The 25,586-nt window shown below is 44.2% G+C and overlaps 1 protein-coding gene across 11 annotated transcripts in view; it reads left to right on the forward strand.

The window, feature by feature from the left end:
- Unc13b (unc-13 homolog B) overlaps positions 1–25,586 on the forward strand; it is a 198,288-nt gene that overhangs the window by 160,231 nt on the left and 12,471 nt on the right. For 4 of the 11 annotated variants that reach the window (XM_036177288.1, XM_036177293.1, XM_036177287.1 and 1 more), the window contains 14 exons: positions 5,414–5,460; positions 8,414–8,492; positions 10,587–10,661; positions 11,118–11,337; positions 12,886–13,113; positions 13,764–13,905; positions 15,554–15,723; positions 16,128–16,243; positions 16,541–16,704; positions 17,331–17,481; positions 19,905–19,973; positions 20,647–20,736; positions 21,432–21,560; positions 25,424–25,551. In XM_036177288.1, coding sequence (XP_036033181.1) covers positions 5,414–5,460; positions 8,414–8,492; positions 10,587–10,661; positions 11,118–11,337; positions 12,886–13,113; positions 13,764–13,905; positions 15,554–15,723; positions 16,128–16,243; positions 16,541–16,704; positions 17,331–17,481; positions 19,905–19,973; positions 20,647–20,736; positions 21,432–21,560; positions 25,424–25,551 — 1,808 coding nt within the window. Of the gene's footprint in view, positions 1–3,228; positions 3,252–5,413; positions 5,461–8,413; positions 8,493–9,794; positions 9,801–10,586; positions 10,662–11,117; positions 11,338–12,885; positions 13,114–13,763; positions 13,906–15,553; positions 15,724–16,127; positions 16,244–16,540; positions 16,705–17,330; positions 17,482–19,904; positions 19,974–20,646; positions 20,737–21,431; positions 21,561–25,423; positions 25,552–25,586 lie in introns of all 11 variants that reach the window. The other 7 variants (XM_036177284.1, XM_036177286.1, XM_036177282.1 and 4 more) reach the window with 4 other exon arrangements.

The following is a 25,586-nucleotide window of genomic DNA, read 5'->3' on the forward strand; positions in this document are numbered from 1 at the left end:
CCTCCTAATAGCACCACTCTGGGGACCATTTTCTTTCAAACACCACACATACTTACTGAGGGAAAAGAAGGAGGAATCTAGTTGTCTGGCTGTAGATTGGGGAGGGTTATCTCAGGCCTTGGATATGAGAAAGTAAGAGGAGGTATTTTGTTGTTGTTGTGGTGGTGGTGGTGGTGATGGTGGTGGTGGTGGTGGTGGTGGTGTGTGTGTGTGTATGTTTTAAAACATCCTCAATTTAAACTAAGCATGAGATATGTAGGTGTTTTGCAGTAGTCAGATATTGGTATGCTAGGCTAAGTAGGGATTTGAAGGTATAGTATAGCTACTGTTAGGGCAGCAGCCAGGGAGGGAAGAGACTGGTGTAATGATAGACTGTCAAATGACGGTAGTATCCAGTTGAGATTCAACATTTGTATCTGTTTGTCATATTCTTATGTGTATGATGATGGAATTTGTCAAGGCGTGATATGGTAAGTACTAAAAAGAGTACAAAGATAAACAGACCTTAGATGCCTTAGTAGGAATTAATTAACTCCTACCTGGGCGCGTATCAAGAAATGCTGTGTCAGGCTGGTAGAATGGAATGAGTAAATAACTATGTGGATTTTTGACTGTGAGAAAATGAGATTGTACAAAGTATATATAAGTCCAAGAAAGTTGGTGGGAGAGTAAAAACCGGGGCTTGGGATCAAATCATTAAGAGCCTTGATGGTTTTGTCAGCTTATATCTTTTAAAAATGTATGTATTTTTGTGTGTTTGCATGTGTGTGCATTCTTGGGCCTAAGATTAATGTCAGGAGTCTTGATTGCACTCTGTTAAGGTCTGTGAGAAGTCCCATAAAAGACCACCAATCACGTGTGCAATCAGCAAGAGCATTTATTAAAACCTGCCAACTTGTTTCAGTCTAACCATCTTGACAAAGTGGCAAATGGTGACCCAGAGAGATGCTTGCAGGATCCTTTTAAGCAGGGTTAGGAGAATTCCAGGGAAGAAAGATTAGTCTGTGGGTTGATTGGTGGGTTCAAACAAAAAGTTTATGGGTTGTTATAGGATTGGTAGGTGGCTCTAGTGGTTAGGGACTTTCCAGAGGCAGGGTAGAGAAAGATATCTTTAGCTAGTAGAAGGCTGTCTGGTGCCTGCTGATTGGTTGCCCCTGAGTTGTGATTTTCCCGAGAACTGCTTGCTCAACTCCAGCCAGCTCCAGTAAACTGAAACTAAGGCCTGGTCTTTGGCAAGACTGCTAGGAGCCTGTCATGGCCCTGATCTGGCTCCCCTGCCCTCTCACTCTCCATGTTGTTAGTTGAGATAGGGTTTCAAATGAACCCAAAACTTGCTAATACAGCAAGTCTAGCATACCAGGTTGCTCCAAAGATCCCTCATCTCTGCCTTCCAAGAGCTAGGTGGACTGCCTAGCCCATTGGGCATCTATTTGAGTTCTGGGGCATTTGAATTTCAGTTTTCAGGGTTGTGCAACAACATTTTATTTACTGAGCCATTTCTGTATTTTCTTGAGAATAAAATTTTGGAGAAATTGAGGGCAGGGAGGGGGTAATCAGAATGTGGTATGAGATCTAGACTGTGTTTAAGAAGTAGAGAAGGAAAGAAACATTTCCAATTTGAGTCTTTAGGGTCAAAGTATTTCTTGCCCAATTTTCTTATTCAGAGAGGAAAAAGTATCCTCAGGAGGGTGGGATGTGGATGTGAAAGAGTTCTGTTCCTGCTCCAGGAAGTATCTATCTTTCAATCCCCACTCACCTTCCTGGTGCCACACTGTTTTGGAGGACTCCTATTACTGAGTTCATTCTTCTGTCTGGACAGGTGATCCATTTGGCCACCAGAAATATAATTGAGAACTTATGAATCAGTTTCTTCTATTTGCAATATGACAGTGATGGACTTTTCAAATGGAGAGAAAAGCAAGTGGAAGGACCTAGTTGGATGATTCCACAGGAAGTCTGTGGGCCTGGCTGTTATGCCCAGATTACAGAGACCCACGAAAGACCACCACAGAGACTGAATCCCATATGTAAAAGCAAAAGAGCATTTATTACCTTCAAGCTCCCGGGCTTAGTCTCTCTGTCTGTCTGACACAGCGTGAGAGCAGAGAGCCCTGAGCTGAAACAGGGTAGGGTTTTTATCATAGCAGAGGTTGGGGTGAGGGGATTTCCAGGGTTTAAGACCCTGATTGGCTGACATTGTCTAGGATATCTGTAAAATAGGTGTGTGCTATACTCAAGGACATCTGGCCACCTTATCTAATGATTGGATGTTTGGGATGTTAGGTACTTCCCCATCCCTGGGTGGATCCCTGGGTAGTGTCAGCTTATGGCTTTTTCTGGATCTGGGTGTAGCTTGCCAGTAAGCCTGTCACAGAAGCTGTGCCTGGGCCTCTAGGCCTGTCATGGCAGCTGTGTGGTCAAGTTGTTTTGGGGGCCCCTCTATACTGACTGGCCACATGTGGTCCTGTAAAGCAGTGTAGTCTCTGGTGAATAGAAAAGGAGACTTTGTCTCCTGCTGTGGCTTGCTTGACTAGTCTGAACATGCCCACTTCCCTTGGAATATTGCTTTGAGATTAATAAATAATCAAACCTGAGATTGGATTCATGGTTTTAGTATCCAGATCACTGTCATTTCTGTTATAGCAGTTGACACTCCAAGGTCTTAACATGTTCAACATCTTGATCCTGGCTGTAACTCTAGGTCCTACTTTGGCCCAGCTTAATTTAGTCTGGAGAAACATGCCTTACTTACTGAGCAAGTGCATGGCCAAGACTGCACTATGAAACGAAAAGGGCTCAGCCATCAAGCTTAGGGTTTGAGGACTTATATGCAGATGAGTTTAGCTCCTATGGCTTTTGAAGAAAGAAGGTACTGTGTGCTCCACAGCTTGTGCTACCTGCCTGCAGGAGTCTGATTCTGTGGCCTTGGCAGCCCTGACTCTGAACACAGACCACTTTGGAAAGAGGAAGAGGACAAGTGGAATCCCCAGGCAGACCTTGTCCTTTGCTTTAAGTACCCCCTGGATAATCAGACTAAACACCAGACCAGCCAACACAGAAGAAAGGATTCTGGTGGCCAGTTGGTATCCCTTAGGTCTCCTCCTGTGTTCAGTCCCTCTCCTCCATGTCCCTTAGGAGTAGCTGCCATTCTTTTGGGTTCCTGCAATAGAACTGAACCTACTAACCTTTCTGCCCTTTTTGTTTTTTCCTGCTCTTTCTCTCCTACAGAAGGAAAGCAAGAAGTTCTTCAGGTTGTGCCTCTGGTCATTTGGGCCTATTTTGTTGTTTATTTTCTACTGCTCTCTGAGTACTGTGTGTATGTATATGTGTGCATGATCTGTGCCTCTGAGCTATAGTTCACATTAGACAGTCTGTTTTTCCAGAAAGAGGTTTGTATGCATGCTTATGCTGTGTGTGCTCATGCCACCTTCCCTGGAACATAGTGAGAGAATGTGTGCGTGCCGGCATGGATGCACATTCAATACAGCATGTGTGTGCTTCCACTTGTATTCAGTTTGACACTGCAACAAACTTGATTGCCCTCCTCTTCTCCTAGTTTGCACAGTGTGTGTCCATTTCCTACTTGTTGTTGCCAACTCTGGCATATGTTGTAACCGACCCCTGGCTGAGCCCAGCATGTTCACATACTTTATATTGAGATTGGGAGCTACCACAGATATATTTTAGGGTCTGAGACCCTAAGTATGAAAGTGCATTCATGATTTTGAGCTGGCTCTCTGACCTCTCTGGGCATAAGCCTCTGTACACCCGTTGTGTGGCCATCTCAAGCCTTGTGAAACACTAATGCCCTGTGCCTGTTAAGTTATGGCTTTTGAATTTAGTGAGGATTTATGTTGCTTGTGACTCGGGCCCTAGCAAACACTGAATCCTGTTCAGATGAGATTGTACATAGGTTCTGAACCTATAAGCACAGGATTCATGTTCTCCTTGTCTTTTCTTTGGGTACATCTCTGTCTATGAGCATACCTTCTATAAGTATTTGGCTAGACTTCTTCCTGCTCTTCCCTCCTTCAGTGTGCTGTGAATGCATGCTCTGTGCTTTTGCAAACTGTTGCCCTCTCTGAGCACAGGAAGTGTTCATGATCTGGGCCTAGCTCCCAAAGACTTTTTTAAAAATATGTTTTCTGAAGCCAAGTAGTTTCTGGCAAGTGTTAATTCCAAGAATTAAAAATAAGAGGTAAGAATCCACTCAGTACAGTAGCTGCTTCCAGAGGGAAGATGCATCCTGGTTGGAAGGGTCTAGGAATGCACAGATCCTAGCCTTTGCCTCTGCCCCCAGCATCCTTGGGAGACTTTTCCCCACTGTCCTCACCCACCCTTGTTTCTTCTGTTGGCACATTCCTAGCCCTCCCTTACCTCTGTTGTCCACTCCAGGACTAGGACAGGAGGCCGATGAGGTGGAACAGGGATGGAGTAGACAGATGGGTTAAAGCTTAGACAACCTGACAGGTGTTTACTGAGAAGACCTTCAGCCCAAAGTTCACCTGAGCTGTTGCCTTCCTTTCCATCACCTGTTAGCCCTGTCTTAGCTCCCCATACTGTTCTGTCTGCCTCCTTCTGTCTCACCCCATCTAGAGCTAACCACCTTATTTTTGTCCCCCTTCTGGAGCTCATTTGCACCATAAGAGTTAAGGAGCAAGGTAGTTGGGGTGGAAGGAACAAAGCAAGCCAGGAGGCCCCAGGTGTGCTGATACTGATTTCTTATTCCTCCTCAAAAGCCTGCACGATGGCTTTCCTGGAGACCCTTGTTAACTTTAGGACTCTCTCTTCTGTGCACTGCTTAAAAAATTTCCTTGTTGTTTGTTTGGTTTTGTGTTCTTGTTTTATGTAGAACCCTTTAAAAAGTGAGTTTTGTTTTATTTTGTTTGTAACTGTTCTTTCCTTGATTGTTTGGTGCCTCAGTTTTTGACTTCTCATCCTAAGTTTTACTTAATGTAAAATTCACTGGAATCATAACCCAAGTATTTTCTCTGCCCTCTGCCCTCTTACTAGATAGTTTGTAAAATGTAGGGACTAGACTCATTCTTATATTTACATACTTAGTGAGCTTGAGGTTCGAGGACCCCAAGCTACACCAGGTTGTCCAGTAAGGCCTGGGATCCCAGGTAAACCCTGTCTCCCAATTGCTTATATAGAGAAGGTAAGAGTTCCTGGCAGCTAGCTGTTCCCAGTAGAGCTTAGCCATGAGATTTTTCTGTTTACTGTGGAGAAGGAAGTCAGGTACTGCTCACTACAGCAGTCTATTTGCTACCCAAGGTAATACGGTATTGGCTTAGACTTCCGACTGGCTCTGTCACAAAATAGTTCATGTGACCTACTTTGCTCACTGCCCAACCTATAGGCATTTTCTCATTTTCTGCCATAAGCTAACTTTTTCTTTCTCTTTTTAAAGATTTCAGATGATGGTGACTCCTCTTTGCCTCAGTGGCTCCCAGAAGGGTAAGTGGTTCTCTGCAAGCTTACTGTGGATTCCGTCTTTGTCTACTTTTAGCTTTTCTCTGGGGATATGTGAGACAGTTCCATATGCTGGATTGTGGTAAAGGAAGAGGTCTCACCATGGGTTGGCTAGCTCTCTGGGGTAGAGGAGAGAGCTGCTGACTGACTCCTTAAAGGCTGAAGCAGGAGCTTTGTGTAGCAGTCCCTGGGCCAGGGGAGATCGCTTTAGCGTTCACATCCTTACCTATCTAATTTATTTCTCATTCATTCATTCATTATGTGCATTGATTTTCTGCCTGCATGTGTGAGGGTGTAGGATCCCCCAGAACTGGAGTTACAGATGTTGTGAGCTACTATGTGGGTGCTAGGAATTGAACCCCAGTCCTCTGGAAAAGCAGCCAGTGTGTAACAGTGTATAATTTCTTTCCTTCTGGTTTGTCCTTTTTTTGTTTGTTTGTTTGTTTGTTTTGGTTTTTTGAAATGGGTTTCTCTGTGAAATAGTCCTGGCTGTCATGGAACTCACTCTGTAGACCAGGCTGGCCTCAAACTCACAGAGATCCACCTGCTTCTGCCTCCCGAGTGCTGGGATTAAAGGCGTGCGCCGCCATCGCCAGGCTATAATTACTTATCTATCGTATTATAGTGTGGATGTGCTTTTTATAAAGAAAATAAAAGCATTAGAATAAATATATTCATCTGAAAATTTTTGCTTTTTCATTATTGGTATAGCTGATTGGATTACTCCCTGGGCTTGGTCCTGCTTTAGCTGTTATGAGTCACTTATTATACCCCACTGCAGTCAAGACACAAGTGGCAGCCATTCTGAGCTCTGTGTCTTCTGTCTGTGCTTTGTTTCTGACCCATATGATTGCACAAGAGTCATTTTAAAGCTGAGCTGCTGCCTATGGCAGGCTAACTGTTCTCGAGAGAGGAGCTCAAGTGTCTCCGGACCTTCCCTCCAGCAAACCATTTAGTTCTCCTGCCTTCCCTTTCCTGTTGCCCCGTACCAGGGAGGAAGGTCAGATCACAAAGTTGGCTACTTCTCTCTCTCTCTCTCTCTCTCTCACACACACGCACACACACACGCACACGCACACGCACACGCACACACGTGCACACACATACACCCTTGACTTCTTTGGTCAAGGCAAGTTGTTTGACAGAGCCAGCCCTTTCCATCTCTTTCAAAAGTTAATTTGTTGCAAAAACCTCTGGACTTAACAAAGTATATTATGGTTGCTAGAATTCACTGTGAATGCCTGTCAAAGGTTACTTAGTGAACTTTAGGCTCTTCTAATAATTATGAAGTGTACACATGCTAATAGCGCATATCCAAATTGGTTTTAAAATGGAATGCAAGGCTTTTCAAAATACTTTCCTCTTGTCTTCCTTTCTGTGCTTCCTAAGCCTGGTAATCTCACTAAAACAAAGTCCACCACCTGTGTTGATGAGCTAATTCACTAGACATCTGTATGTGGAACTCCTGGTCTTAACCCAATTTGTGGCCACATGGGCACATCTACTTATTTTTCTGGAACTTCTGTCTTTAGACCAGTTATGGTGTACAACCCAGCTACCCAGTATCTCTAGCTCATTGTTGTTACTGGAAGTAAATGCATAATTAGTTGCGTATGTTTGTATGCATCTGTAAGCTGACGAGGCAGGAGGCCTGTGAGTTTATGGCTACCATGCTATAGCGAATTCAAGGCCAGCCAAGACAAAGCACTGAGACTCTGTCTCAAAACAAAGCCAAGTGCATAAGGTTTGTTTTGGGGGACAGTTTGTTTTCATTATAGTTTATAATTTCAGCATTGAAAGAGCAGAGCCTTTTGTTTGTTTGTTTGTTTGTTTGTTTGTTTGTTTTGGCTTTCTGAGACAGGATTTCTCTGTGTAGCTTTGGAGCCCGTCCTGGATCTCACTCTGTAGACCAGGCTGGCCTCTAACTCACAGAGATCTGCCTGCCTCCTGAGTGCTGGGATTAAAGACGTGCGCCACCACCGCCCAGCTTTTTTGTTGTTTGTTTTTTGTTTTCCTTTTTAATTAAACCATATTTTATGGAAGTGGCACTAAGTCTCAAAGAGGAGGAGGAATATTGGCAGAGGACATAGGGAGTTGGCCAGACTGCAGCCAGAGTCCAGGTTATAGTGGTAGAAGACTGATACTCTTTTGGAGGCATGCACTGTTTTTGTTTGTTTGTTCTTTTTTAAACTGTGTGTTAATAAAATTAGGCAATGATAAAAAAGAAGTATAGCAAAAGTGTAAATGCTTTACTGGTCTTTCACTGTAATTTTTGCTTGTTTCATTCTTCTCTGGTCTCTGTGGATGGTATTTAGGTAGGTATTTAGGACTACTTCCCTTCTGCCTCCATCCCTATGGCTTTGTAACACTCCTGTCTCACTACTTCGGCTTCTTCTGAGTTACAGGGGTATCTCTCCATGGGGACCCTCTGTGTCAGAAGCCTTGCGTAGACAGAAAAGACGAGTTTCTTACTGGTGGATAGAAGTCTCCTTCAACATGTCATTGTTTAATAGTCCTGCCTTCCCAGGCAGCAGGCTTTTCCGGTGGAGCCACCTGGTGGGCTTTGTTGTAGTCTGGGCTGTACAAGGCTTCTCTTGGGGAGTTCTCTGGCCTTTGTAGAGCAGAAGCTCTCTTGGCCACCAGTTCCCAACTTGGCTTTTGAAGTACAAGCATCTTCAAATAAACAAAAGTGCCTTGAACCCTCCAGTGAGGTAAAAGAGCTCTCAGACCTTGGCTGAAATGGCAGGAAGCACTGAGAAACTAAAAGCAGATTCCATTGCTGATCTCTTGGATGTCCTTCCCCACTTACCATCTCAAAGGTACATGGAGGCTAGTTCATCGTCCTCTGAGCAGAGAGAGAGCAAGGATAATAGAACCCAGGACCTGGCAGTAACTCAAGGCTAGGACTAAAGATTCTTATGTTTCCTTCTCTCCATAGGCCAGCTGGAGGGCTCTATGGCATTGACAGCATGCCAGATCTACGACGAAAGAAGCCACTGCCCCTTGTCAGTGATCTGGTGAGTGAAGACCCTGGCATTAGCTCAGGCGGTAGTCTTTGGGTTTATACTCCACTAGGACTTGGCATACTGTAAGGATTAGAATCAGTCATTTCAGACTTACTGATACTTAGTGATGGTTTCAGTGGGACCTAGTTCTAAATTACTTCCAAGTCAGGACCCTGGGTTCTTCAATGCGTCAAGTTCCTACCTGGAACATTTGTAGCTTATGCCTTAAATACTGAATTCAGAAATCTTAATTCCTCCAGGTAGCTTTGCAACCTTCTTTGATAAGCTGAAATGGAAACTGACCCCAATTCCCAGCCCTTAATTTATATTACTGACCTTATGTGATAGGAATAACTGGAGCTTGATCCTTCCTAGAGGTTAAATGAAAGCCTCTATACTTTATCTTACTTAACCTAAGACACTGAGAAGAAATGATAAAACATTTGTGGAACTGAATTGCATTAGGCTTAGGAGTTAAAGGTGGCCTTGGAACCTCCAGGATGACCACAGTCTCCTATTCTAGGCCGTCCTTTCCAAAGCAGGATCAATGTGAGAATTTTCTTTAGCCTGTGAGTAGTAGGAGTAGAGTGGGACCCAGGCTTTCACAGAGGCTATGAGCTCTAACGCCAGATGCAAGGTGTGAGGGTTCAGTAAGACTTGAACCCTCTTCCTTTTTCTATTTCCTACTCTTGTTATTCTTATTTCTCCATGTTCTGCCCATTCTACTTTTCCTGTCCACTCCTTTTCTTCTTCTCCTATTCTCTGTTCTCTTTTCCTCCTACCCCTTCCTCTTTCCTTCACTGGGTAAATGGAAATGTCTTTTTACCTTCTTTCATTGCCGTTTCTTTTACTTATTTCCTGCCATTTCTGTGTCTTTCTCAGTCTCTTAGTTTTTAGTGCACCTTATCGTCCACCAGCTTTTCATCCAGCTGGCAGGAGATGAATTCTGATGTCATATTTTCCGTATAGCTATTTCCTTTACTATCTCCTAACTTCTTTCTTCTCTTTCTTCTTACTCCTTTATCACCACCCCCTCCTCCACAAGCAGGACTGGATCATGGTTTGTGTTCCTTCCTCTGTCTTTTAGCTTTGCCTGCTTTTTACTTTGAGACACAATTGCCCTTAGAGTGGGCAGTCTCAGCCTGGGCCCTGGGCAGCTCTCTGGGTCAGAGAGAGTTTTTAGTAGATAGAGTGATCAGAGCATATCCCTGTGGGAAACTGGAGGAAAGAACCTCTTAGATGCCTCTGAACGTTTTTATGCCCTCAGGGGGCTTTAACATCATGTTGTTCCTTTCTTTGCTTTCCTCTACACAGGCTATGGTGAGTGCATACAGAGCCCTTCCCCATCCTCCTAAGTGTCCACATTCCCAAATTATTTGGGCCCCTCTCAGCTGATGTTTTTGCTGAGGCTCATGAGTTCTGCCTGCTCAGTGTCTGCTGCCTTAATGAAGTCATGTGTCTTCCAGGAGCTGCCTTTAAGACTTGGGCTTGGCAGAAACATGGAGTTCCTCTACTTAAGAACCTGGCTAGCAGGACAGCCCCAGTTCTTAAACTTTACTCTCTGTCCCATTTGGCCTCCACTGCCCCCTTTTACTTGCCAAATATCCTGTTTATTTGGGCTGCTGGCCTTTATTTCCCCATGGACTGGGTGTGGGGAGGTACCTGGGCATAGGAGTCAGCATGGATGGTTTTTGTTTGTGACTCTGAAAGTGTGTGTGTGTGTGTGTGTGTGTGTGTGTGTGTGTGTGTGTGTGTATGTCATTTTTATGACCTGTTTCTTAACTATGATTGTAAGCTTTTCATTTCCCTTGCCTTCTCATGGACAAGGAGGTTCTGTGGGTAAGAATAGTGGAGAGGGAAGCCCTTTGGATGGTGGGCACCCTGAAGGAAGGACTGTTCTAACATTGCTAGGACAGTCCCTTGAGGGCCCGGGGTTCTACATACTAACCCGGGACTCCATTACCTGCACCCAGGGATAGTTTCTGAGTGACAGAAAATAGAATGCTATCTGTTAGATCAAGTGGCTTTAGGAACTGAAGCTGTCTCTCCAGGACTCTGCCAGTCTTTTGTGGCAGCCAGGGTTGACGGGCAGCTCTTCTCTCGCAGTCACTGGTTCAGTCACGGAAAGCGGGGATTACTTCTGCAATGGCTACACGTACCTCTCTCAAGGATGAAGAACTGGTAAGTGATTCATGGACTTTTATGAGTCTACTGGCCTCAGGATTGATCATTTTTGTAGCCATACTAACCTAACTATGAATTTTAAAATTCTGTGTGTATATGGTTGCCAAAATAGTATTTGGTCTTAATTTTCTACACTGGGAGAAACAGGAGTCCAGATTAGCATATTAAAGTGTATGGCCATCGAGCTTGGGGTTTTATAATGAGCTTTTCACCCTCTGTTTCCCTAAAGTGAATGAATGTTCAGATTCAACAATGGGCACACATTAGATGACCAGAAGTACATTTAGTGGGCCTTCTCTGTGCTAGGCTGGGCTCTGGGCTGGTCCAGGCTAGGGTGTGTTACCCACTGTCAGAGAAAAAACCAGGGACCTGACTGTCCATATGGTCTCAGCCCTGGCACTTTCCAGTCTGGTCATACAGTTGTTGATATGTGATGGGGCATGTGTCTTTCAGAAATCCCATGTGTACAAGAAAACTCTGCAGGCCTTAATCTACCCCATCTCATGTACCACACCCCACAACTTTGAGGTCTGGTCAGCTACCACTCCTACCTACTGCTATGAGTGTGAAGGTATGCTCTGGGGCCTTGCCCGGCAGGGCATGCGCTGCACCGAGTGCGGCGTGAAGTGCCACGAGAAGTGCCAGGATCTGCTCAATGCTGATTGCCTACAACGTGAGTGATCCCATGGATAAGGATTGGGGAACAGGGGCAATAAGACCTTTCTAAAATAGTTTGCAGCAAAGAGCAGTGGTGTCTGATTTATTATTTCTCTATTCTGCCTTATTCTGAGGGCCTCTAATTTCAGAAAAGTAAGGCACTGAATCAAGAGATAGTGCCTTTTCAAACAATGGGCCTTACAGTTCCCCCTAACTTCCTTTAGGGAAAATCTTTTGAACTTTGTATAGCCTTCTGATGGAGCTCAAATCTCTTGTAGGATTCATTTGGTTCCAGCAGCTCAGCTTTTGAATAGTATACACCATTGCTCATGTAACTAGAGCATGCTTCATAAAAGGCTGAGAGGACAAGAAAAGAGAGTTCTATGACTTTCTAGGCCTCCCAGAGAAGCCTCCTGCAGGTCTATCTAGATCTTAGGAGACAGAATTTATTCCTTATAGACAATAGAAGTTTCAGGTAGATGGAACAACAGTCTAGAAGGAAAGTGTGCCAGGCTCTCAAAGCCCAACTACATATGTCATGTGTGCCACTGATGGTGTTGGAGCATGGGAACAGGAAAAGCAACAAGTTCCTAGCAGGGAAGGTGGTAGTACTTAAAGTTCCTGCCATTCTGCCCAACTTTTACTGAGCTTGCTCTCAATGTGGCCAGCCTCCAGGAAGAATGGCAGTAAAGGAATGTAAGGTGGTATTCTCTTAGCCCTCTATGTCTCCCAGCTGTAACTCAGAGACTACTCATAAAAATGCTTTAAAGATTGTAGTAGAAGCAAATAATAATTGTGACCATTTCTTGAGTAGTTGCTAGGTGCCAGGTCCCTGGCGGTATGCTGGGAAAGAATGTGTATTATAATCCTGTGCCAGGCATGGTGGTGCACACCTTTAATCCCAGCACTTGGGAGGCAGAGACAGGCAGATCTCTGTGAGTTCGAGGCCAGCCTGGGCTAAATCGTGAGTTTCAGGACAATTAAGGCTACATAGTAACATAGTTGAGACCCTGTCTCAATAAAAGAAAAAAAAAATCCCGAGAGATCAGCACCACTGTTTCCTCACAAAGGGAAAAATGGTTCACAAAGCTAGGAGAGGTGGAGCTAAGATTTAAACCCAGGTCTGACAACAAAGATCCTGTCTTCTTATCATGCTATACTATTTGCTGAGGTTAAGAGCACTAGAACCATAGAGCACAACCCAACTGGCAGGAAAGACTGGCAGTACTGTCATGGCCACCTGCCATAGCTCATGAATCTGAGACGCCCTTGGGTATATTTTGACCTTAGAGTTAGTGACATGGTGGGGATTCTTCCAACATTCGTCTAGACAGAGTAGTATAATGAGCTCCCATCATCGTCGTCAGGGTTTTGTACCTTTCAAACTGCATTTTAAACTCCTCTGGCCAGGCAGGAGGCAGCATAGAGATGGCCTTCTCAAAGGGGATTCACAGTACCCTTGAGCTTCTCCCATTGTTTCATGCCTCTCTCCCGACCGTCTTCCGGGCTTGGCCTTGGTCGGGGCGGTCTGTTACTTCGTCCTGCCCTCTGGGCCACCCTTCAGGGGCTGCTGAAAAGAGCTCTAAACACGGGGCCGAGGACCGGACGCAGAACCTTATCATGGCCATGAAGGACCGGATGAAAATCCGAGAACGGAATAAACCAGAGATCTTCGAGGTTATCCGAGATGTCTTCACAGTCAGCAAAGTTGCCCACGTGCAGCAGATGAAAACAATAAAGCAGAGTGTCCTGGACGGCACCTCCAAGTGGTCAGCCAAAATTACCATCACTGGTAAGCAAGCTACAGTTTGAGGGCTTAGGGAGACTATGGGGAAAGTGTGAGGAGGAGGAGGAGGAGGAGGAGGAGGAGGAGGAGGAGGAGGAGGAGGAGCAGGAGGAGGAGGAGGAGGAGGAGGAGGAGGAGGAGGAGGAGGAGGAGGAAGGCTTGAGGAGAAGCAGCTATAACCGAGAGAAAGCGAATCGTATCATCCATCACTCCTCCTGGTGCTCGAAGAGGCAGGTACACAAGCAATATGAATAATAATACAAGGATGTCCTAACACTCTGACACTGCACACTCAGTTAACAGTTGAATTCTACAAAAACTGGGGGGTGGGAGGAGACCAGAGAATAGTTCACCAGTAGTTTGCTAGTAAGGTGGGTGGAGCTGAAATATGTGTACATTAGCAAATTAAGGACCAGTGAGGTAGCCGTTGGTCAGGAAGTGCTCAGGGAAGGAGATAGATGAGATTCTTAGACTAAACTTTGAGGGGGAGGCTGGTAGTCCATGGCTAAGGATAGATATGGAGAAGTAAGTTTAGGTTTGCTATGGACTTATAGGGGCGCTTCTCTAAGTTGGAGAGAATGTGAGTAGTGTTATGGGAGCTTGTGACTTAATTCTGAAATGTACTTTGGACCTTCTGATTTGTGCTTGGGTTGCAGTGGTTTGTGCCCAGGGCCTACAAGCCAAAGATAAGACAGGATCCAGTGACCCTTATGTGACTGTGCAAGTTGGGAAAACCAAGAAGCGTACCAAAACCATTTTTGGAAATTTGAATCCTGTTTGGGAGGAGAAGTTCCATTTGTAAGTCACAGAGGGGTGGGCACATATGACTGTCTACCTGGAAATCTGTATATTTTAGAAGTGGTATTACAACCCACTTTTCTGACTTGAGCTCTAAGACTGGACAAAGATTGTAGAGATTCTCACATGTTTCACTGGGCAGCAGCCATACTTTTGGGTTTCTCTTACAACCTTTGGTAGTTTGCCCAAACCCTGTGTTAACTAGGTCAGTTTATGGGTACAGGTGCTTTTTCTAGCATTAGAAAAATGTTCCTACTACCCTGTGACTACTTCCTTGCCCTGCATAGAAACTGCTAAGTTTTTATTAGGATTGAGGAAAGAAAGTCTTGGCCTATAACTGCATAATTATGCTTGAAGATGGCAATCTTGGGTCTAGAGACATTTCCCTCTTTCTTAAGGAAAGTCTTTCTTCCTGTCCCAGCATATTCCTCTATTTCTTTTCCCTTACCTCTCTTTCTTATAGACTATTTCATTATATCTTAGGACTTGGATTAAAGTCTGGAGTGGCCAGATGGCTTTGTGTTGCATCCCTACTCCCCAAGGTATAAGATCAGGACTTTGGGTCTGAATCTGCTGAGCAGGCTGGCTCTATAGAGAGCAGGTTCTGCTGACTGCTCTGAGCACTCATGTAGCAGTTTCTGAGGGAAGCACCTGTTGTTTGAAAATATGAATAGTTCCTACTCGACTACTTTCATATGGCTGCTTTTAAATGAACTGGTTCACGGTGGTCATCTTTTACTCAAGATAGATGAACAATTTACTCAATCCCTATTCTGTGCAAGATCTTTACATGATGCTCTTCACCTCAGAATGAGTGACACAGTTTTGTCTTCAAGATGTGCATTGTTGATTTACCAATTAATGTTCAGTAGAGAAACTATGTTTTTTTTTTAATTTGTTTTTATTTTACATGAATTGGTGTTTTGCCTGCATGTATGTCTGTGTGAGGGTGCCAGATGCCCTGGAACTGGAGTTACAGACCATTGTGAGCTGCCATGTGGGTGCTGGGAATTGAACCTGGGTCCTCTGGAAGAGCAGCCAGTGCTCTCCACCACTGAGCCATCTGTCCAGCCCCACTACTGTGTTATAGTATTTTAATGGGACTATCTTGAATGTGGAAAGATAGAAGACTAGAGGGAAATGAGTCAAACGTTCTGCTTAGTGCTGGTTTGGGATGAGGGACCAAGATCTAGAAAAAAAAATTGGAGGCCTAGGTATCTCCCTTCTCCACAGCAGAGGAAGCCATTCAAGGGGATAGTAAAGAACGATAGAAGTTCATAGCACGGAGTTAGGTACATGAGGGAGTTAGAAAGCTAAGCAGATATGACCTGAGGGATGACCCTACCAAGATCCTGGGGCACTTCATATCTTGGACTCCGAGGAAGGAGCCCTGCGGTGGTGTTCTGTTGGAACTGCTGACAGCTGCATATGAAGCCAGAATTGACTGTAGTACTCCTTCCTCCCATCCCTTCGGATTGAAAGCCTTTCGCTTGGATAGACTGCTTTGCTTGGGTTTGCATACCACAGTCCGCTGTGCTTTTCTCTTCCTCTTTCAAGTGTAGTTGGGGGAGCTTTGAGGTGGGAAGTGGGAGTGACAGTGATGTCGCTAGGTCTGTCCAGCCGGATTCTCTGCCTGCTTCGTTCACAGTGAGTGCCACAACTCTTCTGACCGCATTAAGGTACGTGTGTGGGATGAGGATGACGACATCAAATCCAGAGTCAAGCAGCGGCTAAAGCGGGAGTCTGATGATTTCCTTGGCCAAACCATCATTGAGGTTCGGACACTGAGTGGAGAGATGGATGTCTGGTACAATCTGGGTAAGGAAACTGAACCATAAAATGTTCCCCTAATTGGAGACCATTCCGAGGGATCTAGGAAATCTACCAAATCACCAGACTCTAGAGCATACCCCTGTACAGAGCCTGTCTTACCTTTAGAGAGCTGACCACTGGCAGTGGTGGAAAACAGAATGGCAATGGCTAAAACTCATTCCAGCGTGTACATTCCTCGTTTCAGAGCTTTTAGTCTCCATTCTAATTCCTGACCCCTGTAGGGCTCTGGCCACTCCTGTTCTTCCACTTAGTACGGGGTTATTTATAGAGTATGTGGCCACTTGGGTTGATGCCACTTCCCCTCTTCAGTTAAACCAGGATGGTGCTACCTCTACCTGCACCACCTGTGGTTGCACTGCTTTGAATCCCAAGTCTCTTTTTCCTTGTAGAGAAGAGGACCGACAAGTCAGCTGTCTCAGGGGCTATCCGACTACAAATCAATGTGGAGATCAAGGGAGAGGAGAAGGTCGCCCCGTACCACGTACAATATACATGTCTCCATGAGGTGAGCAGCACTTTGTAAGTGGAGGGCTGGAAAGCATGGGTGGGCTTTTGACCATAAGTAAGGTTTGCAGGTGGTTGGAGATCTAGGACTGTTTTTTGTTGTTGCTGTTTTATTATTGGCTCATTGTGCTATTTTGGATAGCCTGAGGGACTAGACCCATGGTTCTTTGCTTTTACCTTGAGAACTGCCTACTATGACCACTGGAAGGACTGAGCAGTGACATGAAGAAAAAATTTCTATTGAAATTTCAGTTATGATGTGCTTGTAACCCTTCTTTCTCTGCCCTGTATCCTGCAGAACCTTTTTCATTACCTCACAGACATTCAGGGCAGTGGAGGAGTCTGGATCCCTGAGGCTCGGGGTGATGATGCATGGAAGGTGTACTTTGATGAGACCGCCCAAGAAATTGTGGATGAATTTGCCATGCGCTATGGCATCGAGTCCATATATCAGGCCATGACGTGAGGCTCCCCTGGGGTCCTGGGAAGTAACTACTAATGCTTTGAGTAGCTAATGAAGGCACAAGACACAGAAGACAGGTGTTTGTTTAGTAGCCATAAAGTGCAGTGATTCCATACTTTCCTCTTTGAGCTGGGTGGAATGTGTCTATGCCTCAAGGCAAAGAAGCATACATTAGAAAGGGAGTATATTTGCCAGCATCTCAGGAATTTGCCTGTTTACCCACCAAGATCATGGTTAGGAAAGGAAAAAGGCATGAGTGGGTATACAAAGACACAGACCCAAAATCACACACAGGTCTAAGCAAATATGGCATGTTTTTGCCCATGTACATGTGTGCATAGCCAACAAGCTGACCTAGATTGAATTAGCAAAGAATGCTCTAAGCTGTAGGGAAAATATTTCTCTGTGGAATCCACCAGTGCTCCTATAATAGAAATTCTTGCTTATTGAGGGAAGCGTCAATTGGTAGTACTGTCATAGAGATAGATGTACATAGGAATCCATACTGCATAAGCAGAGGGAGGTGATTGACCTGGCTTTACTTACACAAACTTGAAGTGGGTTCTTATTTGGCTTCTGCTGCAAACTGTGAAGAGTCTTTGAGAATGTGGATTCTGTTTTGCAGGCATTTTGCATGTTTATCATCCAAGTACATGTGTCCAGGAGTGCCAGCAGTGATGAGCACCTTACTGGCCAACATCAATGCCTATTATGCTCACACAACTGCCTCCACTAATGTCTCTGCATCAGATCGTTTCTCAGCCTCCAATTTTGGTGTGAGTGTGATAAAATATGCATACCTAAATGCTATCAGTTGATGGTTTGTTGTGGCCAGTTCTAGATTGACTGATGTGCCTAATATTCAGATTGTTGCTACCTTGAAAAACAACCCTTTTTTCCTTCTAGATAAGATAATTAATAGACTATCTTAAGACTCTAGGAAATGATGACACCACTATGCCCTAGAAGACATTGCTGTATGGGCCCAGGCAATATCCCTCTAGTCAGGACCTTAGTTGAATCACAATGTTGTTCAATCTTCCAGTCTTTACTCAGAATGTCACCTGACATAAATTCAGGATAAACAGGATGAAATGACCTATCATGAATGTTCTCTCTGTAGGCATAAAATTACTGATATCCCCACAGTCTACTGCATCTGTGATCCCTGACTTTTGGTATTTGTAATGTTTTTGTTGTTAATAGAGTTTTTCTGTAGATGAGTTAATATAATTGATTAAGCTGATCAGGTTCCATTATATATTGACTTAATCAGTATCTGTTGATGTAATCAATATAATGAATTCTGGAAATGTGCTAACAATCTACAAGCATGTGATTCCACATTTAATGATACTTTTTCTATGAAAATCAACTGTTAAATAGTATATATTATATATTTCATTATTAAAATATATACTAAGGAAAATTACATGGAACTTGGTTAAAAGAGAGACTTCTTGTGTCTTTCTGACCATCTTTCAAATGCATCACTATTTTCTCTCCCATCATCATTGCTAGACTCTGGCTGTTAAGAGTGCCCCAAGATAGCTGGGTAGTAGTGGTGCACGCCTTTAATCCCAACACTTGGGAGGCAGAGGAAGGTAGGTGGATCTCTGAGTTCAAAGATGGTCAGGGCTATACAGAAACCTTGTCTTAATCACTCCCTTGCCAAAATAAAATAAAATAAAAATGCCAAGAGGCTCCTTGGCACCAAGGTGGCAAGGAAGAGGTGGAGGTCCAGTCTCTGTCTTAATCTGACCCTGCAGGCCCCAAGACTATACAGACTAGGTGGACAATGGCCTCACTTTGCTGGCTGCAGTTGTGGGAGGGTGGGTCTTGGAGGTCTTATAGGGAAATGAGGCAAGGGGCCTGTGATGGAATGAGAAAGATCCAGAACGTGGTAGTCTGTGCAGGAAAAGTGTCCTGAGGGGAGGGAAGTTGGGAGATTGGGAGTGTCTGATTGAGGCCAGGATGGCAAAGTGAAGGTAGCTAGAAACAGAGTGTCTCGGGTGCCCACTGCTGTTGTCCATCTGTATGCCTGGCTCCTTACCCCTAGTTTGGATTGATAGTTGCTCATTGGCAGGGCTTGAGTATGGGCTCTTTTTTCCAAGCTCTTCAAGGTACTCACTACCTGCAAGGAAGCTGGGAGGGCTCCTGAGGGACATTGAGGGCCATGACTCTGAGATACTCTTGAAGACCATATTTGGCCTCTGCAGCCTGAGTCCCACATCACCTAACCCTAACAATTCCATACCTTTCTACCAATGTCCCTATGAGCCATTTTGGGTTTATCTCTTCCTCTTAGTCATGTGGATCAAACCAAAGATGGCTCAACTAGATGGTCCTCACCTTAGGCCTCCCCAGGCTCTGCTGCTAGGGTTGGAAGAGCAAAGCAGAAACTGCTTTTTCAAGGCCCTTAGGATGAGGTTCCTTCCCAGCCCTCTGTCCTTTGTGCAGTGGACCTGTTCCCCAGGTTCTTCAACCTACAGATGTGGATGATACTCAGGGATACCCAGTCCTCCAGACCTTCTCGATCCCTTCACTAACTTCTTCCAGTGTTCTCTAGTGCCTTGGAGGGTTCAGTCATCCTTCCAAATATGGAATGAAGAATCTATGCAAACTGTTTAAGCTTCTACTCATCAACAAATGCTTTATTTAAAGCTTTTTTTTTAAAAAAAAAAAAATCCCCAGGGCTGGAGAGATGGCTCAGAGGTTAAAAGCGCCGACTGCTCTTCCAAATGTCCTGAGTTCAGTTCCCAGCACCCACATGGTGGCTCACAACCATCTGTAATGAGCTCTTCTGTGTTCATAATTAATTAATTAATTAATTAATTAATTAAGTCTTTAAAAAAAATCCCCAACAGAAGTTCAGAGATCTCAGATTCAGGAGCCAGTTGAAGAAAGTGTTTTAATTTCCTTCTGCCTGACTAAATGAATTAAGGCTTAAAGAGACAGAGATATACTTGTCACATCCCTGTGTTTAGAAAGAGATTTTTCTCTTTCCAGGGACGTGTATATCTCCTTGTTTGTGTGAAAGGTTTCCTAGTTTAAGACAATGCTGCTAAAAAATGGAACAGGGTTCACCTAGTCTATTTTTCTTTACATTGATTGTTCCCATGGACAGAGATCAGAAAAGATGTGTTGCCAACCAGATGTCCGCTCCCCACTCATTTTTTTATTTCTTTCTTACCCTCAGAAAGAGAGATTTGTAAAACTGCTGGATCAACTACACAACTCACTGAGGATAGACCTCTCTACATATAGGGTAAGTGAAGACATGCTGTAGGTAGAGTAATAAGTAATATTAAACTCAATCTGGAAGACATGGGCAAATCTTAGTTATAAGGATGGAAAGCAGAGAAATTGATCTGTGTCATCATGCCCACGTGGATGCCCAATGCCATTAATACTGATAGTTCTTCTGACTCTAAGGATCATTACAGTGTATAAATAGCATATATGGCTGCTTTTAGTGGACAGATGACTTTCCAACCTTATTCATATCACCCTATCTAACTTTATAATGACATAATCTCTCCCAGAACATCCCTTAAAATATTACTTAGCCATATTCCTCCCTCCCTCCCTCCCTTCCTTCTGGATCTCAGTTTGGTCTGTAGTATTGCTTCACTTGTAGTCATAATATACAGTAAGAGTGTAGCTTTTGAAGTACTCATTGGGTGTGGGGCGGACTGTATCTGTTTTCATCTGAACAAATGTTTACACATCATGGGAAGCAGGTTTGGGGAAGAAGTGTGCCTTTCTGAGCTGTAAAGTATTCATCTTGGCATCAGGCAAGGACCTGTCTATATCAGTAGGGAAGAAAAGGAGTCCAATAATGTAGCTCTGCTACAGAAAATCCCAGTGGGCAGCAGCTAGACTAGTGAAGGTTTTAAGTTCCTCTGTTCCTTTCTTAACATTTGCTTGATTTGTAACAGAATAACTTCCCTGCTGGGAGCCCTGAGCGGCTTCAGGATTTAAAGTCTACAGTGGATTTGCTGACCAGCATTACTTTCTTCAGGATGAAGGTAAGGGTGGAAGGGGTGGCCAGTGTTGGGCTGAGGATTTGGCCTTGGAAACCTAGAGAGTAAGAGTTATTATACCGTCTGAGGCTACAGGATTCATTCACTTCTAAACAGGCCAGTTCCCTGGGTCACTTCTAAGAGTGTGTAATCAGATCAGTGAGGAAGATCCGGAAGTTCTCCCCATCTGCAACCCTGCTGAGTCAGCATAGGGTGTGTTCACTAGTTTTCTCACTGCCGCCGCCGCCAGGTCAGAGATGTTTAGTTTAGACCCTGGGAACAGTCGGTTGTGGTGGGGAAGGTGCGCATGGAGCCTCCACTTACCCCAGGACAGTGGGCACTTGTACTTCTCTTCTCTTCTCACATCTCGGTGGGTCAGGAAGCAGAGAGCAGAACTGGGAGCAGGGCCACACTGTAACCCTCAAAGGCCTGCTGCTAGTGAGCTGTGTCTGACAGCTAGACACTGTGTCCCCAGGGTTTCACAGTCCCCCTAAACAGCACCTCCAGCACCTCCAGCTGAGGACTGAGCGCTCAGAACAGGAGCCTGTGGGGGTATTTTCCATTCAGACTATAACACTGGGCAAGGTTGGAAGACCTGGAAAAGGTGAACCGAGTCTACAGTACATTTGCAGGAATTATGGGAGGATATCCCACCTGGGTGAACAGGACCCTGGGCCTGTATTTCTTCTGTTAACTGGCAGGTGCAAGAACTGCAGAGCCCCCCAAGAGCCAGCCAGGTGGTAAAGGATTGTGTGAAAGCCTGTTTGAACTCTACATATGAATATATCTTCAACAACTGTCATGACCTCTACAGTCGCCAGTACCAGCTGGTAAGAGGTTTGGGGGTTAATGACGTCAGCTGGCAGTAGTTCTTGGAAACCTCAGCTTTTCTTTACTAGAAATGTATTGTGGAAAGGAGTTCAAAACAAAGTCCTCAATGTCCTCAAGGATGAATAAGTAGTTGACTTTGGACCATTTGTCTCAGTATAGATGTATATGAATTGACAAAGGACCCTTAAACAAAAAGTGACATACACCTGCCCAAGTTGAACAGAAATGGCTGCAATAAGCTTTGCTTTGAGCAGTTTGGTAGCTTTAGTTAAGTAGAATTCTCAGGCCATCCCAGCATCTTTCTTTTACCTTTATTATCTCAAGGTTAATTTTCATCAGGTGTATTTGGACCACGTAAGCTCTGCACTGCTCTCCTCTAAGACTACAGCTGCCTCTGAGCTCCTGGCACAAAAGTTTAACTTTCCCTTAGTGAAAGGCGTGGCCTTCTGAGATTCTATTCACTGACTGACTCTTAAGGCTGAGCCTAGCCTCCTGTGAGGCTGAACCACTTCCCCTGTTTTAGGCTAGCATTCTAACTCAGTGCTTAGAAACTTAGTTCTTTTTTCAAAACAATTTACTACGTTTGTTTGTTGATTGTGTGTGTGAATGTGTATGTACATATACACATGGGAGTCAGAGGAATGCTTATAGGAATTGCTTCTCTCTTTCTACCATATTAGTCCCAGGGACAGTCATCAGATTTGGTGATAGGTAACACACCTTTACCTGCTGAGTCACTTCTCCAGCCCTGTCTTTCTAGATACTTCCAACCATATCTCTCCCCTGCCACCCATTTAAAATCCAGGACTTTTTAGTTCCAATAACTCAGTTCATATTCATGTCTTGCTAATTTTGCTTTTGCAGATTCACTTTCCTTCAGTACAATAAACACAGTCCAACAAAGTGCACACATACATATGTGTGTATACATATTTGTATATATGCATGTATATTTATGTAAAATGATCCAGGCCAGGTCTGAGAAAAGCCTCTAGTACTCTCTCAAAAACTCCCCAGTCTCATGGTCATGCATGTATATTCAATCCATGTGGTCTGTTAGAAGTGTTTTGAGAGCCGGGTGGTGGCAGCACACACCTTTAGTCCCAAAACTCAGGAGGCAGAGGCAGGCATATCTCTGTGAGGCCAGACTGGACTACAGAGGGAGTTCCAAGACAGCCAGGGCTACACAGAGAAACCCTGTCTTGAAAAACAACAACAAAACAAAAGAAATATTTTGAGAAAGGGATAGAGTGAAGGAATTCCAAGGAGGAAGAATTTAGTCTTGGTTGGACAATGGGAAAAACGACACAAAAGAAGGAGATAAATGTGGAAAGGCAGTAGACCCAAATGATGGAATCTATTGAACATCCATCTTCTAGTGAATGTATCCGGTCTGTCATGCTTCCTCAGAGGACCTTAGTAAAGACCTAAGACAATGGTTCTCAACCTGTGGGTGGAGACCCTTTTGTGGGTTGAACAGCCCTGTCACAGGGGTTGCCTAATTGGAAAGCACAAATACTTACGTTATGATTCATAGCAGTAGCAAAATTACACTTATGAAGTAGCAATGAAAATAATTTTATGATTGGGGGGGGTCACTCAACATGAGGAGAAGTATATTAAAGGGTCGCAGCATTAGGAAGGTTGAGAACCAAAACTGATCTAAGATCCTTTCTTTTTCCTGCTGCCTTTTCTCATTCCAAATGTCCTTTTTATGCCAGCCATATATTTAAGGCCTCTCTCTTTAAAGGCTTTATAATGCTTTCTACTGGTTCTGATGTCCATGGGAGGTTTTCCTGGGGCTTTTGTTTAGCTTGGTACAGTCTGGGCTCCTCTGTCATTCATCTATGGATTCTCTTTGGTTAGGGAAAGCTACTGTTCTCTTCTTTGATCTTCTAACCATGCAGATGTTTTAATATTTGATCTCTGCCCCAGCATAATAATGAACTAGACTCTAAAGAAGGTCTACAAACTCTTCAGGGACTTGGCTTTTGCCTTTTTATTTTACTGTCTACTTCTGCTTTCTCTCAATCTCATTTTCATGAGGCCGTGCATACACAAGTCAAACTCTTGTTTTGGTTTAATATTTCCATCTACTCATCGTTACTCATAGGATCACCCATTCACTTAACAAAAATGGAGTATTATATATGTAAAGTCAAATAAAACATATTTCTGCCTTAGGAGAAATTACTGTTTGGTAGAAATTAGGGCAAATCATTGCATGTATTATTCTTTTTGTTTCATTACATTTTATTATAGTATTAGATATCTGGTATACTAGCACCAGAAATTCATAGACTGTTCTGGGAGCCCAGGGGAGAGGCATCTAACCAAGCTAGGAGCATCAGAGACAACTTGAGAGAAGTCAGTTCAACCTGGACTTTGAGGAAGGGGTAAAAATGTTATCAAGATAGGAGCTGAAGGGAAGAGAAGGGGGAAATCAAGTATTTCGTGGCACATGAGTATGTTAATTTAAGGAAACATAAGCATTTTTTAATCAGGTGTTTATAACCTCAAATTCTGGAGTTCATCTATTGCGGGATCAAATCCTAGCTCTGCTATTTAGCTCTGTGACAGTAGGCAAGTCATAGACCCTCGATGTCCTGCAGTCTCCTCATCCAAAGATGAGATGGTAGTGACTTTTGCCCAAGAGTCATCGAGAAGATGAAATGAGATAGTGTGTACAAAGCTTTTAGCATCCTGCCAGGCACCACGGTAAGTGGTGATCATGATGCAATACAGCGCCAGAGAGTTGGGAAGACATGCAGTAGAGAAGAAAGGCGAATTCTGAGGGACCTGTGAGTCTGATGGAGGAGTCCGTCAGACTCAACCGAAGGACATGGGAGAGCTCTAAGCAGAAAGGCCGGAGATTTTTCTTATAGAGAAATCACTTGACAGCTCACTGGAGGACATAGTGGACTAAAGTTCAAAGGCCAAGGATGTCTTTTGAATGTGTCTTTGCTGGGACAGTGGCAGAAAAACTAAAAGAAAAGATGTATGTAAGTGAAATTGAGGTAGAATCAATAGGATATAGATTCTGTCCTGGTTTCTACTAACCTGTTTTTGATGCAGGCTCACGAGGGGATTTTCGAGACTACAGTGACATGTAGTATACTCATAAATGTTCCATCCCTGTCCTGGGCAGCTTCACCTTTGCCTTTGTTCCTGTGAGAGAGATTGTCCATTCCAGTATCTGTAGTGATCACAACTTGTCTGGGTTCCAACTGTGGGTGGCTCTGCTTTTCCTGAGATCCATTGTTGTATTCCTTTGTCTCCTTCTAAGCAAATACTCTTCTTCTCCAGCAAAACTTTCCAGGTGCATTTCTTCCAGATAATAATAGGCTTCAAGTGATCCAAAGGGGACCTGGTCCACTGAAAGTCAGGTCAAACTTCACAAAGGGTCTGTCTGTTGAGTAGCTCCTATTCAACTTGAAGGAGCTTCTCAGAGACGGGATGTTTGTGTGTGGTATGTGAAGTGTGGGGCTGAATAGGGACATCTGGAAGAGGGTTGCTTGGAGGTGGGCACACCTTACAGAACCAGACCTACTCGAGTGAGGCTAGAGGATGCTCATTTCAGCCAGAGTCCCCGTCCATAGAAACTAAAAGAGGGAGCACTGGTGACTTTGTATTTCTCAGACTGACCAAGTGCCCCGAGCTGAGAATAGCAACTCTCAATGGTTGAAGGATCTCCCAGTAGTCATCCCTCTTCGGAACCTAGGCAGACATTTGGAAGACTGTGCTAGAAGAGGAAGCATCTCTGACTTTAAAATAAAGTGAAGGGGAAAGAAAAAGGAAGCGTCTTTTCAATTCTACTGTGACTATCTCCCTTTCTCCTACACTCCCCTGTCCCCGGAACAAGAAGCAGGAGCAACCACTAGAAGAACCAGGGCCCAGCATTCGGAACCTGGATTTCTGGCCCAAACTTATCACACTCATTGTATCAATCATAGAAGAGGATAAGAATTCCTATACACCTGTTCTGAACCAGTGAGTATCACTCTACTTGGCTCTGTCTGGTTGAT

This window comes from Onychomys torridus, chromosome 2, assembly GCF_903995425.1.
Source record: "Onychomys torridus chromosome 2, mOncTor1.1, whole genome shotgun sequence".
NCBI classification, from domain to species: Eukaryota; Metazoa; Chordata; class Mammalia; order Rodentia; family Cricetidae; genus Onychomys; species Onychomys torridus.